The sequence below is a fragment of the Raphanus sativus genome, chromosome 9, assembly GCF_000801105.2.
Source record: "Raphanus sativus cultivar WK10039 chromosome 9, ASM80110v3, whole genome shotgun sequence".
Lineage (NCBI taxonomy): Eukaryota > Viridiplantae > Streptophyta > Magnoliopsida > Brassicales > Brassicaceae > Raphanus > Raphanus sativus.
This window is the reverse complement of record NC_079519.1, coordinates 27,304,719-27,321,645: the sequence shown is the minus strand read 5'-3', so window position 1 is coordinate 27,321,645 and position 16,927 is coordinate 27,304,719. Positions and strand designations below refer to the sequence as shown.

General features: G+C 34.6%; 3 protein-coding genes and 1 pseudogene across 5 annotated transcripts; 2 read left to right on the top strand and 2 right to left on the bottom strand.

Moving 5' to 3' along the window:
- The first annotated feature begins 3,586 nt into the window (after window positions 1-3,586).
- Window positions 3,587-4,379, top strand: LOC130499601 (brassinosteroid-responsive RING protein 1). Its single transcript, XM_056993840.1, has one exon. The coding sequence runs from the start codon at window positions 3,663-3,665 to the stop codon at window positions 4,179-4,181; it is 519 nt and encodes a 172-aa protein (XP_056849820.1). The 5' UTR covers window positions 3,587-3,662; the 3' UTR covers window positions 4,182-4,379.
- Window positions 4,380-6,853: 2,474 nt separating this feature from the next.
- Window positions 6,854-9,088, bottom strand: LOC108828284 (uncharacterized). 3 transcript variants are annotated; one of them, XM_018601921.2, is made up of 9 exons: window positions 8,879-9,088; window positions 8,681-8,798; window positions 8,578-8,599; window positions 8,419-8,475; window positions 8,236-8,317; window positions 7,759-7,854; window positions 7,550-7,674; window positions 7,420-7,438; window positions 6,854-7,328 (listed from the first exon to the last, which is right to left on the bottom strand). In XM_018601921.2, exons 2-9 carry the CDS (start codon window positions 8,772-8,774, stop codon window positions 7,104-7,106), a joined length of 720 nt encoding a protein of 239 aa, XP_018457423.1. In that variant the 5' UTR covers window positions 8,775-8,798; window positions 8,879-9,088; the 3' UTR covers window positions 6,854-7,103. The 3 variants fall into 3 exon arrangements, with proteins under 3 accessions (XP_018457423.1, XP_018457422.1, XP_018457421.1); XM_018601920.2 differs by having other exon boundaries at window positions 8,681-8,776; XM_018601919.2 differs by having other exon boundaries at window positions 8,681-8,776; window positions 8,858-9,087.
- A 648-nt stretch (window positions 9,089-9,736) lies between these two features.
- Window positions 9,737-11,063, bottom strand: LOC108828283 (beta-carotene isomerase D27, chloroplastic). The gene is made up of 4 exons (XM_018601918.2): window positions 10,394-11,063; window positions 10,205-10,311; window positions 10,033-10,128; window positions 9,737-9,965 (listed from the first exon to the last, which is right to left on the bottom strand). Exons 1-4 carry the CDS (start codon window positions 10,906-10,908, stop codon window positions 9,916-9,918), a joined length of 768 nt encoding a protein of 255 aa, XP_018457420.1. The 5' UTR covers window positions 10,909-11,063; the 3' UTR covers window positions 9,737-9,915.
- A 1,830-nt stretch (window positions 11,064-12,893) lies between these two features.
- On the top strand, window positions 12,894-15,352 carry LOC130499504 (uncharacterized; annotated as a pseudogene).
- Window positions 15,353-16,927: the final 1,575 nt, after the last annotated feature.

Below are 16,927 nucleotides of genomic sequence, written 5' to 3'. Positions count from 1 at the left end.
TAACAATAATAATGAATAGTCATGTATTTTAAAATCTTTTATTTATGTGTAATCTTTAGTAGAATGTAATATTTATTAATAAATATTACTTAGAATAGTTTTATTCTATGATTTTAGTTCTTATAAAGTTTTATGTTTTTATTTGATTTTTGTCTAAAGTAAAGACTATGATGTACAAATATAAAATAAATAAAAATTAGAGTTTACTAGTGAATAAAAATACCATCAAACCTCAAATATAAAATTCAGCAAACTTCAAATATAAAGTTGTTCTTGAAGATGCTCTTAAATTCATTCAAAGAAATTAAAAGAGAAAAATAAATGCATTCAGAAAAGAAAAGCCACTTGGTCCAAGTCAGTCTACATGACCAATCATTGACATAGTGTGACTTGTTCATCTGAGAAAATAATTACAATAGTTATAAAATAATTTCATTTTCGGATTAATTTCATTATCGGAATAGCTCAAAAGTTTCTTAAAAATATAACAAGGACAAAAATTAGGAATATTCACATGAATATACTGAACCAAAAAAAAAATTCATTAGATCAGTTGGTGTTTCCCCAGTAAAAAAACTCTCCCACCAGACCTTGGATCAAGCCTCACTTCTCACCATTTCAGTTTCTTCAACCAAAAAAAAAGAATAAACTAAACCAAAATATATCTGAGAAAATAGACAAACAATAATGATCTAAGAGTCAAGTGAGTGTTAATCTGGATAACTATGAAATTGGTTGTATATATTGAATTGATTATTGAATATAAACAAAGACAAGTATATATATTTGGATACTTTAATTATAGTTTAGCTGGTTGCTTAAAACAATTAGTGTGATTAGTTGGTCGCTTGCTGACAAAACGACAGTCTCTGACATGCAAAACTGGAATAAACTTTGTAGTTTTCCGTTGAATTAGCAGACAAGGTTCAAGTTAAATATGTTTAACTCTACTTTTAAAACTTAAAGCAAAATTCCTCAAGTACTTTTTACTGTTCCCTTTCTTATAATAATTTAAATCCTGCAAAGCATGCTGTCATGACTATAGTAATATCCGTACATAAAATACAATATATACAACAAACTCTTTACATGTACATAGTACAACAGTGCATATGATATTAACATTTTACAAAGTGACTCCAGTATTGGTTCAAGCCAGATGACCAATGCAAATATTGACGGTTTTAGATTGATAAGTATGAATATATGAACTTACAAAATAACCGAGAGAAACTAGAGAAACTAAGGGCTGTCATAATCCAATCCATAGAGTATATATATCACAGTTACTAACTCGTCTGTTACGAGAGGACCGGAAGTTTCTAACATATTTGAAGTTTCTAAATTATTTACTTTTCCTCATTTTAGAGTTTTGATATTTGCATGTAGACTGAAGAAAATATGTTAACAAAAAAATAATAGTATGCTAAAAATGGATCAAAATTCTACGTACACACATGACACATCAGTCATCAACGATCATTAAAACTTTGTTGACACCTTACCTAAACCCTTATGTGTGAATGTAAATTGCCAGGGTATAAACTATAAATTTTGAACACTGCAGTTCCTAAGTAATTTGAAAGAAAAAATAATTGATTTTCCGTGTTTTTCTTAACCGAATTTTGGTTGTTAAATTAATTGTCCAGACAAAAAGGATTAATCTTGGCTGGATTTATCTGGCTTATCAGTTAATATAATCTTACTAACAGTGACGCTTTTTAATTATTCTGTAAGCCCTTGTTCCTATGTAATATAAACATGAGTGTGTGGTAAACTTGCTGTACATAAACGTACGTGGGAGACAAATAGCCTGGTGATTTTTGTCCTCTCACGCCTTCTACATGTGGTGGATTCAATTTTTCCAAAGTATGACAAAGCATCTACTTTATCAAACATATAAATCCAATTAAATTGGGAATTTTTTAATTCATTGAAATATTGTTCAAGTTACATAGATGAATAAACAACCTTATATATATATATAAGGTCTGTGTGTGAGTGTATACAGTATATAGTTGCAAAAAGTGTTGAATGGCGGAATGTGAAATGTTGGAGGAGAAGATGGGGAGGGTGTGAGGTGGGTCAGAGCTGCTTTAGCTCTTTCATACATTTGAGTCAGATACCCATATGACTCCCCCTCTCTAGAAATAGATCTTCAAATATTTTGGTTACGTAAATTAATATTGTATTCTAGAAGTACGAATCAAAATCAAACTTAAAGAACTGCAAAGGCTTTTCTACGTAGTTCACCTTAGGTCATAAAAATACATATCAAAAGTCAATAGATGAAGAATCATAATAGCAAATGACGTATATGTAGACTGATGATCTCTACTAGTCATGTGAAGATTCAAACATTGTTTTGGACTGAACTCAATGTGTGTATTCATCATTGTGATATCAAATACACTTGGTATGATAAATATATTTTCGCCTTGTCCATGCCAAAATGTGACGATTAATTAAGATTTTCTAGTACAGTGAATTGATGTCCTTTCATTGATTTTGTAGAGTAGAATCTAATTTTCATTCTTTATTTTTTTTTTGTAATCTACATTGATGTGAAAATATCCTACTTTGAAGGTAAATTTTTTTTTTAAAAAATTATTTTAAAGATCCTAATTTCACGGTAACCAAAAACAATCTCTAAAGTATAAATATAAATGCATGTACATAGCATGTATAATGCAATATAGGTGTCGACAAACTGAGAATGAAATGAACCTAACGAATAACGATCTGTCTTTACCTTAATTATTTGATGTATTTCTGGATTTACATTAATACTTTATATTTCTTGATTTCTATTATCTTTATAGGGAGTATGAACAAAAACAATCAATAGTCTATGCATATACTATAACCTAAAGAAAGATCATTACCACATTCGTAGCTATATCCTCATCAAGCAAAATAATTAAATACCAAAGAAAACCACGCAAACAGAAACAAATTAAAGCATTTCAAATAACGATTTTTAAAGTTTTTTGTCAATAAAAAAGTTCCTAAAGAAGAAAATGACATCTAAACAAAAAAAAAGAAAAAGAAAAGAAGAAATGACCAGAATAAGTTTTATTAAAGAACTAAATACATTTCTACCTCTTGATTTATAGATATATAAATATAAATAAATAATAATAAAATTAAAAAAAATAAAAAAGTAAAGAATGTTTTTATAAATTTGAATTATGTGTTTTCAAATTTGAACTTTTTAATAACTTTTCGAAACAAATTCATTTTTTTTATAAATTCGAAAATACTTTTAAAAAATACTTTTAAAAACTATTTTTAATATTTTTTTACAAAAACACCTCCAAAACCTCCTCATCCTTTACCCCTAAACAGTCAGTTTAAATTAATTAATCTAAAAATATAAATATATAGTTACTCTTTCATAAAAATATCATTTTCTTTTTTTTGGAACTTTTTTATTGAAAAGAAACTAAATAAAAGATTATCCTACGAAAATTTTCACATTATTGAGTACTCCATTAAATTAACGGAGCAATAATTAATTACCAAATCACATATACAATATTAATATACACATACACACGCCAACTATATATACATCCCACCCTCTCCATCTTTTCATCACAATCCAAAAGTCTCTCTCTCTATTTCTCTCTCTTTACAGTTTTCTCTCTAACGGCGAAGCAATGGGTTTTCCGGTGGGCTATTCCGAGCTCCTACTCCCAAAAATCTTCATTCATGTACTCTCTTTCTTAGGTTTGATACGAAAACTAATCTCCACACTTTTCTGGTTCATTGGTTTACCCGATTTCTTGGAACCCGAACCGGTTACATCTTCATGGCCCGACCCACCACCAAACTCCACCACCTCAAGCCACCATGACTCTCACTTGTTTTCAGCAGCGCTGCTAGCTGGACAGATCTTGCCCGTTGTCAGATTCTCGGATCTAAACCGACCCGAATCCGAATGTTGTGCAGTGTGTCTCTACGACTTCGAGAACGACGATGAGATCCGACGGCTGACGAATTGCAGGCATATTTTCCATAAAGAATGCTTGGACCGTTGGATTATGGATTATAGTCAGATGACGTGTCCGCTTTGTCGTACCCAGTTTGTACCTGATGAGCTTCAAACGGACTTTAGTCAAAAGCTTTGGTCGGAATCTAGTGAAGACGTTTCTGAACTTCTTGCTCAATCATCTTAGGACATAGTTCTTTTTCCTCTCGCTTGACAGGGTAACATGAAAGGTTATTTTCTTTGTTAATACTTTTTTGTTAGTAGTATTGTGTTTGGTAGCTGATGGATGTAAATTAAAAATAGAAAGTGGTTACAGGCTAGTGAAAGAGGAAGAAGAAAACTTGTATCATCTATTCAGAAAAGGAAACTAAAGTTTGAGTTATTATTTGCACTCTTTTTTCTGTTACCGTGAAAATAAATCTGTTCATTCACAGGTTTTTTGTTATCTAAGCAAAAACAACTTTATTTTGAGAAAGAAAAAATTAGATGGAAACATAATTGGACTTGCTCATTAACAAATTAATAAATGTGTAATATTTCTGTGGAAGCATCTTAGCATAATGATTAAGGTCTAAAGTTTTCTACACCCAAGTTTGGGGTTTGATTCTCAGACTATGCAATTTATTGCAGATTTTCTCAAATCCAGATTTCAAGTCCCAGAGAGAGTGCGATTTATTAGGCAACTATGAGTATTGTCAGTTGTCGAATCGTATATGTAATGTTCTTAATAATTGTAATTGTAATATCATAATAAATCAGCGTTAAAAAAATGTGTAATATTTCCTATTTTATTAAAATTGTCAAGAAATCTTAAAAAACATCCAGTGTCAAATAGTAGGCTTCTGTGCTACCTAGTTTCTCACTACAAATTGTAAATCACGCGTTAACTTTTTAAATTTAAAATATAGCAAAAGAAAATTTTGAGGTTTTCATAACTATTCACTGATAAAAGATCCATGAAGCTATTTCCTTTTGACACATGTGGTTCACGGAAAATAGATGAACTTATCTCAGAGTTAAGTTATTTTTTTTTTTATCTCAGAGTTAAGTTAAAGATTTGTAAAGTCAAAGAACGACAACGCAACGAATCAACGATGGAGGCAGCCTCCACCAAGAGGCTATATGCTCTCCACTCAAAAGTTAAAAGGACTAATATAGGCAAATAATTTCTCCAAAAAAACAAAAATAGGCAAATAAAGTGCATCAAAAACCATAAACTTGAAAAAAAAAATTTGGTAAACAATGTATTTTCCAAGTATCTAAGTAAAGGAACTTTTTTCATCAATTTTCTTATAATTCTCGCTTTGTATAGTTGTATGAAGGTTTTTTTTCATCATCTCTATTTGTCTTGTAATTCACGCTCTTATATATGAAAGAATTTGGGTGTTTTTATACGATTTTTAATCGTAAGTGTTTGAACTAAAATCTGGGGCCTACGATTAATACCGTACATATTAAACTTTCTAGCGAAGCTTAATCATAGTCCATCTTGGTAAGCTGTATACTTGAAATAGGATTGTTGCTTTTATTTTTGTAGAATTTTCTATGAACTGAAAGACTTGTTAATCTTTTGCATTCTTAAGAATCAACACTTAATCATTGGGGTATTAAATATAATTTGAGAGGTTCCTGCAAAAGAGTATGAAGGCAGAGAGCGTGACGCGAAGAAGCTTCGCATGTGTTGGGAAACTTTGGAAATTGGAATATGTTATGCTGTCGCCACGTCGCACACATGGACTTGTCTGTGCGTGTGCTTATTTATTTCTAAACTAATACGAGCCCCACACGCTTCTACTCATTTTTTGGCTCTCAGATATACCACAAAAATAAATAGAATCTATAAAAACATTATGTTGAAAATTTCAAACAATACCATGAAGTACACAAAAAATGGCAAATTGTGAAACCATGAAGTAACATAAATAAATAATTAACTATAATTTTAAAAAAATACCAATTTTCCGCCGCTAAATTGCAAAAGGCGAACTAAACATGTTATACCAGAACAATATACTAATGTAATTTTAGATCTTGAAGAATCGACTATTTTACCTTACCATTGTGAAGAAATATCAACTTGTAGATTCTATTATTTTATCAGTACCAGTTTCCTGCGATATGGAGCATATACTAGCACATCCCTTGATTAAATTTTGAAATATGATAAATCTACATATACCTGAATAAGTTAGTTTTTCTTTACACTTCAAACGTACTACACTGAATTTTCTAAATATAGTGGGAGAAGTCGTTAAATTAATCGATAGACAACTCTTCCAATGTTATTATGGTTGACCCACTTTGACTTAAAAGCGTAAAAGGCAGTATGAATTGAATCATTAGCTTTGTTATATATTTTCAAGATTTTTTTTGTTTTTGAAAAATATTTTCAAGATTTTTACAAGACTTAAATAAACTTCATAAGCAATTTAGCCCATCCTCGATGATTCCACGTCCCACCCTCGTGCGCAATATCTTATTATAAAGAACAGATATTTATAGACAAATCAGGTTCGGGAGAAAATAAAAAATACTACTCGGATTCTCATGTTAGGAATACAAAGCAGAGTGCCAACAGATATAACTAAAATAAAGAAGAAAGAAACATTAGTTTCCAACTTGTGGTTATTAATGCCATGACTAGTCCTCAGGATCAGTATTCCGCTCATCTATTCAGCTTCGGGAGAAAGGCTTGCGCATGTGCTTTTATAATTGGCAAGCCCTTGTATGTTACCGGTTTGGTCATAGGTCATCGTGAAAAGCATCCCAAAACAATACCGAAATATTGTTTTGGGCTACTTGACAGTGTTAAGTAGCCTACTTGAACAGGCTGGTTAGGCAATTGCAAAGAAATCACAGTACAGATAATGCAAAGATAAAAGGAATACAGCCACACATATAGCATAGCAAGGTTTACACATTTTTGCGTTCATCAGATAAATGGGAGAAAAATACCAACAAAGTCAACACACCAGATGATACCAAATGTTTTAGTGCATAAACCAGAGTACTAATACTTGCAAAGCAACCACATAACTGAGAAAAATAGCTGAACAGTAATAACAACAACACTTTGACACACAATATGAAGATATTGGTTTAAAGTTCCTCAATGTTGGGGATAACCAGGAGGCGGATAAGATGCAGGAGGGTAGCCTTGAGCCGGTGGGTAAGGTGCAGGAGGGTAGCCTTGAGCCGGTGGGTAAGACGCAGGAGGGTAGCCGACTGGAGGGGCAGGTTGGTCAAAACGGGACATCTGCTGTGCCGGTGGAACTCCCATTGGCTGAGGACCAAACACTCCATCTCTTTTGTCCATTTCAAGCTTGTGTTGAGTCTGCAAGCATAACATTGGTCTTCGGTTTATATATAACATAAGAAAATATATTTCAGAAGCTAAAAGATTAGTAGTTCACGCTTTCTTATACCTGCATACACGCGCAGACCCTGAAAAAAAAAAAATAACACCAAGACGGTCGTAAAAGTATTAGCATTGGTTTTACCTTTAATATACTAAGAGGATAAAGTGAAAAGAATTAAGGAAGAGTAAAAACATACGTGCAGTAGACCATATCGGCACAGCAAGAGAGTATCTGAGAAGCTTCAGAGAGTTCCTCGCTACCAACGAGGCAAGCAACAATAGAGAAAATGCAAGCGACTTGGCTTAGGCAGAACATAAATCCCTGCAAAACGCCAAGGATGAGAATGAGATGTGTATATGCATTCTGTGTAAAACAAGTTAAAACAGAAGGAGAGAAAGAGAGTACAATAATGCAATTGTCGCATTTTGTAGTCTGGATGTTGAATTCATCCTGGAGAAGAAAGCGAGTAGAGGCCACAGAGTTTCCGAAACAGAGGAAAACCTAAAAAATCACAATTACAAGTTTCTTAAAAAAAATGTCGAATCATCAAGAGATCTACTATTGAATAATAGGCAAGTTGACTACTCATGCCAGCAAGCCAAAAAAATCCAGTTCATTGGTATGTATGGATCTCAGAGATAATGTAAGTCTCTCAGTCAAAATGAAATGAGCAAAGCAATCAGAAATACGAGAGTACAAAACACAGAAAAAGAGGAAATAATTGTCTAAAAGGGATTAAAAGTACTCATATTAGAACAAATGCCACAGAGATAGGGGAAAAAAAGAATGATCAAGAAAATGTAAGCTGTTTCATTTTGTTCACCGAAAAACAAGCGGCTTTAATGTAATGATATATATATGTATTAATAATGGAAGTGAGACCTCAGTAGCAAGGCAGAGTTCAGGGCATTTGCTTTCTCCACACCTCCCACTACATGGCATGTATCCAGCACAGCAAGTATACCTGCAAGAATAAAGACTCACAATATCTTAGCAAAGGGAAAAATAAAAATATCTTCAATACCAATAATAATAATGTACATAGATAAAAAAAAAAGTTGAGACCTGGACATGTCATTGTAAAGTGCTCTTCTCCGAAGCAAGTAAGAAACACACGGTCCACTACAAAAGCAAGCAATAAAACAAACAAAGAAGGAGATATCAACTGTGTACCAAATTATACAGAGAAACAACAACAACAACAACAACAACAAATAATCTTACCACACACACGACAAGCAACAATCTGCACAAAGAAAAATCAATTTCTTTGATTAAGATTTAGAGAAATCGAAAAGAGAGTGAAGAGAGAGAGAGAGAGATTTACAGGGAGTGTCGGCGGTGACGGTTCCCATGAGATCGGAGTGCCATAAGTTCCGGTAATCTTGCCGGAGCTTCATCTTCTCGGCCTTATCCGCCATTGCTAAACAGAAGATCCAAAAACCCTAAAAATCAGTAAAAAGGTACAGATCGAAAACAAGTTATGCGAATAGATCTGATATACTTTAATTCTGTACGCGGAAACCTTTGAATTGAAACTGCAAACTTGTCTGTCGTCTTCTCCTTCACTCACTCTTCTCTCTCTCTCTCTTTTTATTTATTTTTCTTTTCAACGAAGAAACTTCAAAATCAAATCACTTTCTTTGAATTATCAATAACTTTGACTTCAACTCGTTTTTTTGTGTGGACACCTAGGATTTAGCAACCTCGTGATTGGTTCAAAGACCGATCTTCGAGAATGCCGACCCTTTAGAAATATGAAATATATATATAATTTTTTGGACAAATATTTATTTTCTAAAAATCACTTCTGGAATGCTGAGATTATAGAACAATTCTTAAAATAAAAATAGAAGATTTTATTTTCCTTTTTTGGAATTTTTGGGCCATATGATATTTTAGGCTTGTACATTATATTACAAACTATCATACTACAGTATATTGAAAATTTGCACTTCATATACAAAAGAATGACATAATTTGCAAATTGAAAAATGAATTCTTGAACTTTTTTCACCAAACTACCCCTGTTAATCTATTTATGAACCTATATTTTGTCATAATATTAACATACTAATTATTAACAATCACAGATTAATGTTTCTGGTAGTCTCATCAAGAATATTTGTTGGGCCAAAACTTCCATGTGCTTTTAATGATCACCTCCCAGATCACATTCACTGTTTCTGTTTGTACTCATTTGTTCCACATTTCTTAATTTGTCTCTCTAGTAACTAACAAAAGGTTTTACAAGAAAAAAAAAGTAACTGACAAAAGCACTATGTTCAATCTCTTTTTATATGATTCCTCGTTCAAACGAATCCTCTAATAAGCTGAAACATGTGACTCCACAAACGATAAAGATTGAGAGAGGGGATGCAGATGAGTAAGGTCAAGTGTCTGTATTATCGGATACTTTCACAACTCAACCAGAATAGAAACACATAATAATACTAACCAGTATCAAATCTCTACAATATTGTGACTTTTCTGTGTATGTTTGTGAAAAAGTATGTAAATGTATATCTTTGGAAATAGCACATCTAGCTGATCCAATGGTGTTCATGCTTGTAGTTTAGGACAGACTGGGGAGCTCGGATTGGCTATAGAACCTGCAGGCAAGCAACATCCTCATGTGTTAGATTACATACTAAGATACGAGGCCTTTGTAAGACGTACATATGTCTGCTAAACAAGGTTGTTTTGTGGCTGGATCTTCTTCAAATGTAGGAGGCACTTGTCCGTATATCATCTCGCAACTCATATCTTCAAAATCTACAACAGTAAATAGGCAAGTACTGTAAGCAAAACCCCAAGAAGGGATTAGATGGTGAGGAAAAAGATTAATTACTTGGGTTCATGGTGAGTGGGAGACCAAACTCATTGGTGAAGAAATCTTGTGTTGGGATCTTGCACATATTCACACACATTCCTACACACCCACTGTTCTCTAGATACCTTCGATATCAACAGTATGAGCAAAAGCAAAGTCTGTGACAATTTTGAAACATGACAAGAACAAGTAGTAGTCACAGCGTACCTGCATTTCTTTATACGAACTCCACTTCTCTGTTTCACACCATTCACTTCCACTTCTATGACCTGAGAAGGACCAACCAGCCAGTGAAAGAAAGGCACCGTAAGAGCTGCATTGAACTCTGCTGCCCATTTCGTCGGTGGGAAGAGTTTTCTAAACTGTTCAGGAGCGCCGGGAGGAAGCATCGAGAGAAGAACCTCTCTCACAACCTCTTGCTGCTGTGCCCTTGATCGTCCTTGCATCACTCCCTTTGAAACCTCAACGAAGCTCTCGTAGTCGTATTCCCAAAACTCTTTCTCCTTCGTCTCATCCTTCTTCTTCTTCTTCTTCGAGCCACCAAACTTGTCCATCTTCCTCGCGAACAGCCCCATGAACACTCTCTCCGCCAAACCATCTTTGTATCTAGTCTTCTGCCCTACCGGAGCTGGTACTCCGCTCGGCTCTGCGATCCCGCAACGGATGCTGCCACGTCTCCCGAGTTTGAGATGGATTGCTTGGAGACTAGTAATAGCAGCCATGGATAAGATCTCTCCCTCTCTTCGTGTCTGGGCTCTTCCCTGCCAACGTGCTCTGTTTTTTTTTTGTTGCTACATTAGTGGCCACACACAACACACACGCAAAAGGGTGAGACAAGGAGAAGATTCAACTCACAACTTACAAGTGTCCACTTTGTTTGCCTCTTAAAACAGTTTTTTCGCTTCAGATTCTTTGTGCTATATAATGTGTGGACTATTGAACACTTCGTTATATCCAATTATTATTATTCAAGTGAGAGTGACTTACCATTGGTAATCTCTCCAAACTCGAGAGGAATCTGGAAGCCATCTGTAAGTTACATTTGATTTAGTTAGCCGCAGTAAATACAGGAAGGTAAAAAGCAGATGGTGAAGGGCAGACCTTATAATGTTTTTAGCTTAATATAAAAACTGTCTCTTAATTTTAAATAAGAAAAAACTAAGAACCGTTTTTTAGATCTCTTAACTTTAAATAAAAAAAACTAAGAACCTATATAAGAGACGGTTATTATTTTTTATTAGTTAAAAGTTAAGAGACATTTTTTATATTAGTCTAAAAATTTCACCCTAAAAACCCTGCAATAAACATAGCCTTATAAGAAGAAAAAAAGTTACTGTTATTGTTATCGCATATGTCTTTCATATTTACGAAAGGTTTCTATATCTAAAACAACAAAAAAAAATGAACAAAAAAAAACTAAAAACTAAACCGAAAAACAACCATGCCCAATTTCATATTTCAATTTTATATAAAATAGATGATTTTTCTCCAAGCAAAAAAAAACAATTTCACTAATACCAAAACTAGTTTACAAAATCAAGACAAAACTACTTAAAAATTACTACATAAAAATATGCATCACAAACTACAAAAATTAAATAGAAATTAAGATGTTAATTTAGTGATGCATTCTTCAAACTTTACCTTGTAACAGATTTTCAATCAGAAAATTTATATTTTATAATCGATCTTCTAACTTGAACATCTTGCAAAACTGTAATTTTGTACAACAACTCTAATTTTCACATTGCATTATGAATCTCACTGATTTTATAAATAGCTCTGAACATAATAATAATATGCTACCAAGTTGTATATATATCAATATTATCTAGAAACAATAACTTATGTTTCTTTCCAAATGAGTCCAAATAAATATTAGTCCATCATGTGTATGACATATCTTCACTGATCTAACACCAATTCTCCTATCTAACATCCAAACCACACACTCAAAAACCAGTTGTCTGTAGACATGACAATTACTAATTGAAATGAGATCAACCAAAAAACTTAAACATATATATATATATATATATATATATATATATATATATTAAATCAGTAAAAATATATGAATATATCATGTAGGGCAATATTTTGAATATCAGATACTATTCAAAGTCGATCTGAATAAACTATAAAAATTGTTATTACTGATAATATCAAAGTTGATCTCGCAATAGTTTTTAAATTTTGTGGTTTTTACCGGATTAACCAGTGTCGGATCACAAGTTAATACTAAGTTTCTTGGTTTTATTAGATTTTGTTGGGTTTTAATTGAAGGATTTTCGTTGAATATAAACTGAATTAGTTGTAGATCACCGTATTTACCGGTTTAACCGCAAATCTGAATCATGTCTAAAAACACCGGCACATACCTAACACACTTGTGTGACGAAAGGACACTAGTTATACAACAGAGTGACTAAGATAACTATTAATTAGGTGTAAGAATCTGGTCTAGATGGAACAATAGAAAATATATACAAGCACAAGGACACATCTGTACACTAATTTGAGAGATTGGGTCACCAACTCAATAGTTAAACCCTGCGTCACTGTCAAAAATTTCGTAGTGTTGTTTTGTGGCCTATTTAGAGCCCACATACTAAGTGGCCTAAAAGTAGCTTGCTAATGGTTTCACCTTTTCATAGACAAACACCTTGCCGTTTTTTATTATTATAAGACTGTCGCAATCTTGTAGTTGCCTTCCCCTCCTGCATCTTTTGAAACCCTTTCCTACCAAACTGGTTCCTTGGTAGCCCCACCCTCTCTCTCTCTCTCTCTGTCACTCACGACGAATCAAGATGTTTGCCAGGAACATTAGGTTAAGAAAGGAGTATCTCTACATGAAAAACTTGGAAGGTGAAGAGCGTCGGCTCTATGAGAAGAAGCGGAAGATAAGGGAAGCCCTGCAAGGTCCACACTGATTTTTTATTTTTTTCTTTTAACTCTCTTAAACAATCTATAATTTTTTGTTGTGATTTGGGTTTATGTTTGAACAGAAGGGAAGCCGATTCCATCTGAGCTCCGAAACGAGGAGGCGAAGCTTCGTGAGGAGATTGATCTTGAAGATCAAAACACCTCCGGTAAGAATCCTCATGTTTTTTTGTGAAGCCTGTTGTGTACTAAATTCTACTTGTGTTATATAATTGGAGCTTATTGTTAATAAGCTCGAGGTTCCAAGTTATTGTTGTTTCAATACATAGTTCAATATATTCTGTTCGAACTTGCGTAATTAGTATACGTTCATTCTTTGCGTAATTAGTATACGTTCATACTTTGTGTAGTTAGTATATACGCTCATTCGTTTGAAACTCTTGTTGTCAGTGTCATTATTGTGGTTTGTCGCTAAAAGTGGATAATCTTTGTCTAATCATGTTGTGAAAGTAGTTCCAGGGAGTCATATTGATGATGAATATGCAAAAGCAACGGAAAAAGATCCCAAGATTTTGATGACTACGTCTAGGGATCCAAGTGCTCCTCTAACGCGATTCGTTAAGGTATATATATATATATATATATATTGAATTTAGTTTCAGTACTCTCGTTGATAGATGTTTACCATTAATTATTGTGTGGCTTGTTTTCTTCCGTGTTACTTTTTACAACGTTTCGGGGCTTGGTGATTGATTTATAACCTTTAATTGCCAGGAGTTGAAGAATGTATTTCCTAACGCCAAGAGAATGAATCGTGGTAGTCAGGTATATATTTGTCATCTTCTGCCTTTTCTGTACTAAATCTAATCATCATCTTATATAATCTAGTTTTGTTTTCCAATTGGTCACTCCTTGTGGTTTCTCTCATATTTGTCGTTAAGTTCAGCTCTAATGGTATTTAGCTCCCTTTTGGACCATTTTGTTATCTGGCTGTAACTATCGCATTCATGCCTTTACTTACATCAGATAGTTACGCGTAACATAGGTTCAAAGATTTGAACGTGTAGATGAGTAAGTCTATTAGGAGTTTGAGTATTCTGGACTTGTAGTGACTTTTATACAACACAATACCCATTTATATACTGAATTGTTTCTTTGTGCAGGTCATTTCTGAGATTATTGAGATGGCGCGTTCGCATGATTATAGTGATGTGATATTTGTTACTGAGAACCGTGGTAGGCCTGATGGCCTTATCGTTTCTCATCTCCCATTCGGACCAACTGCTTACTTTCAATTACTTAATGTGGTAAGTACCTCTGCATCCTAATGATTTTTGTCTTTTCAAATCTTTCCTTTTTTTAACAACTCCAGCCTTTGTTTTAGGTAACAAGGTATGATATCCAAAGCAAGAAAGCAATGGGGAAGATGTCTGAGCAATATCCTCGTGTCATTTTTGACAACTTTACAAGCCAGGTATATTCTGTTAGAACAGATTCACTTCCTTCTTTGCTGCAATGTAAACCAGTTTTGTAGAGTTTGTTTACTGTATTTTTTCTTTGGCAGATGGGTAAAAGAGTTGGGAGCATGTTAAAACACATGTTCCCAGTTCCAAAACTGGATGCAAGACGTATAGTTACTTTCCGTAATAAATCTGATTATATTTCTTTCAGGTACTAGTTTTTTCTCCTACGATATTGCATGTTTTTTTGTTTGTTTGTTTGTGTTGATTCTTGATAGAAAATGATTCTGGGCATATATATAAAAAAATAGGAATCATGTGTATGATAAAGGAGAAGGAGGCCCAAAATCGATAGAGCTAAAAGAAGTCGGTCCTCGGTTTGAGTTGCGGCTCTACCAGGTATTAATGCACTTTTTCGGTTATTCTGTCTTGATTCGATTTGGTTTGTTAAATTGTATAATGAATGTGTTATATATCAATCAGGTTCCTTAAATATCAAATGATGTTTCTTGGTGATGCAGGTGAAATTAGGAACAATGGAACAAGAGGAAGCAGAGATGGAATGGGTTCTTAGACCCTACATGAACTCTGCTAAAAAAACGCCGCTTTATCGGCCAATGATGATTATTGATGATACTCACATGCACGGCTTCTAAACAAACACTTAACAAGTTTTTGTTTCACCTTTAATTTCGTTGTTTAGAGAAAAATTGCGATTTTGATTCTTGGATGATTAGAATTAGCATCGACGTGCTAACTAAAAAGGATAATACAATACGGTAATACCTCCCGTCTTTTTCAACATGATCATGTGTCCATTTCACAGCTGCTCGTGAGTTTTTGATAGGACTTTCTCAAGCTTCCATCGAAACAGTTCATTTACAATCTACGGTAGCAAACTGAGACTGTTTGTATAATCTCAATTAGTTTTCAGTGATATGTGTTTCTTAAAATATCTCAGAAAAGGGTCTGCCCAACTCTCAATAAATCTCAATTAATTTAAGTTAATTTCTTAAATTATGTTTTGAATCATTAACATCCCAGAGTTCACATAAGTTCTTCTGCTCATAATTCTATTATGAAACAAAAATTATGAGTTGAGAGTCAAAACGACAGGCAGAAATACTGCTTAAGACGCATTATTTGTGAACAAGAAACACAAGTGAAAGAACCTCTCAACACACAGAGAAAAACCCTAGATCTGCAAGTGTCCCCCGGCGGCCGGTGTCCTCTCCCGGAGTCGGAGGCTTCTCCTCTCCCCTTTATCTTGTTTTGTTTTGCTCTCTTGGCGGTTCCTCTCCCCCCTGTGATATGCTCGACGGATCTGGAGTCTCGATGGAGACCCCTGCTTAAGCTCTGACCGCGGCGGAGCTGAGGTAGCTGGAAGAAGACGACCTCTGGAACGGCGGCGAGCAGGAAGAAGAAGAACCTCTGAGAAGGGTCGGTTTTTAGGGTTTGTTGGTAATCACCGACGGTCGTTTTTCAAGCTTGATTCGTCTGATTTCAACATAGAGATGGAGGTGCGTGGCTGTGCCTGTGTTCCCCTTTCTCGTAGATCTGAAAGCTGGTGTCTTGGAGAAGAAAAGAGAGGGCGTGTGGTCAGAAGTCTGGAGAGCTTTCGGCGCGTGGAAAGCCTCTGGTCTCAATCCCGACAAGTGAACGTTGAGAACCTTTCTCTTAACGGTGGTACCGGAGCTCATAAGGCTGATGTGTGTCAGCCGGATTGACTCAAGCGTGGCGCGTGGCTGTGATTCCTTCAGTCGTAGAGGGTCGTCAATGGCCAACTCGGAGGAGGGAAGAATGGCGCTTCATTGTGGACATAGGGAGCTTCATCAGCGGCATGAAGGTTTTTCTCAAGAGTAGCTGCTTCTCCGGTTCTCGGAGACAGAACATGAGGAGGTTCAAGCTTCATCGATTGGTCAACGAAGGAGTTGTGAACCTCTGTGGCATCGTGTTTCAAAGTGGAACTTCCGCAATGCCGAATCATAATCATAGTTATATTCGGCAGTTTCACTTTGTCTCTTTTGTTGGGAACTGAATAGTCGTTGCTGCCAAAATCTCATCCCGACTTTGCAAGGATACATAGCCTTAGTTTCAGGTCAGTTGAAACTTACACAGGGGAAAATGCACCTCTCGGTGTTATGGTGGTTGATCATGTGCTGCATTCAAATACTAAGTCATCGACTGCTCTGAGCTTATTCAGTTCTCCTCTTGTGTTCTGTTTCGATGGACTTTGAAATAGTTTTGTATTCTTGTTTTTTCTAGTGGTAGAATGTAGTGGTTTAAGGGGCGGTCCATACTGAGTCGTAGTGTGAATTCGCTCCATGTGGTTGCAAGAGTACAATAGAGTTTTGATTGGGTAGCGTAGGATCCATAGACGTGTTCCTAGGTGGTACTA

What these genes read in the sequence shown, in the direction of transcription:
- LOC108828283 (XM_018601918.2), bottom strand. Translation starts at nt 10,908, where the DNA reads ATGGCTGCTATTACTAGTCTCCAAGCAATCCATCTCAAACTCGGGAGA. An exon ending in GTTCGTATAAAGAAATGCAG is followed by an intron (nt 10,312 to 10,393) that starts GTACGCTGTGAC and finishes TTGATATCGAAG; the next exon opens with GTATCTAGAGAACAGTGGGT. An exon ending in CCCACTCACCATGAACCCAA is followed by an intron (nt 10,129 to 10,204) that starts GTAATTAATCTT and finishes TTACTGTTGTAG; the next exon opens with ATTTTGAAGATATGAGTTGC.
- LOC130499601 (XM_056993840.1), top strand. Translation starts at nt 3,663, where the DNA reads ATGGGTTTTCCGGTGGGCTATTCCGAGCTCCTACTCCCAAAAATCTTC.
- LOC108828284 (XM_018601921.2), bottom strand. Translation starts at nt 8,774, where the DNA reads ATGGCGGATAAGGCCGAGAAGATGAAGCTCCGGCAAGATTACCGGAAC. An exon ending in CGTCACCGCCGACACTCCCT is followed by an intron (nt 8,600 to 8,680) that starts GTAAATCTCTCT and finishes TTCTTTGTGCAG; the next exon opens with ATTGTTGCTTGTCGTGTGTG. An exon ending in TGTTGCTTGTCGTGTGTGTG is followed by an intron (nt 8,476 to 8,577) that starts GTAAGATTATTT and finishes TTGCTTTTGTAG; the next exon opens with TGGACCGTGTGTTTCTTACT.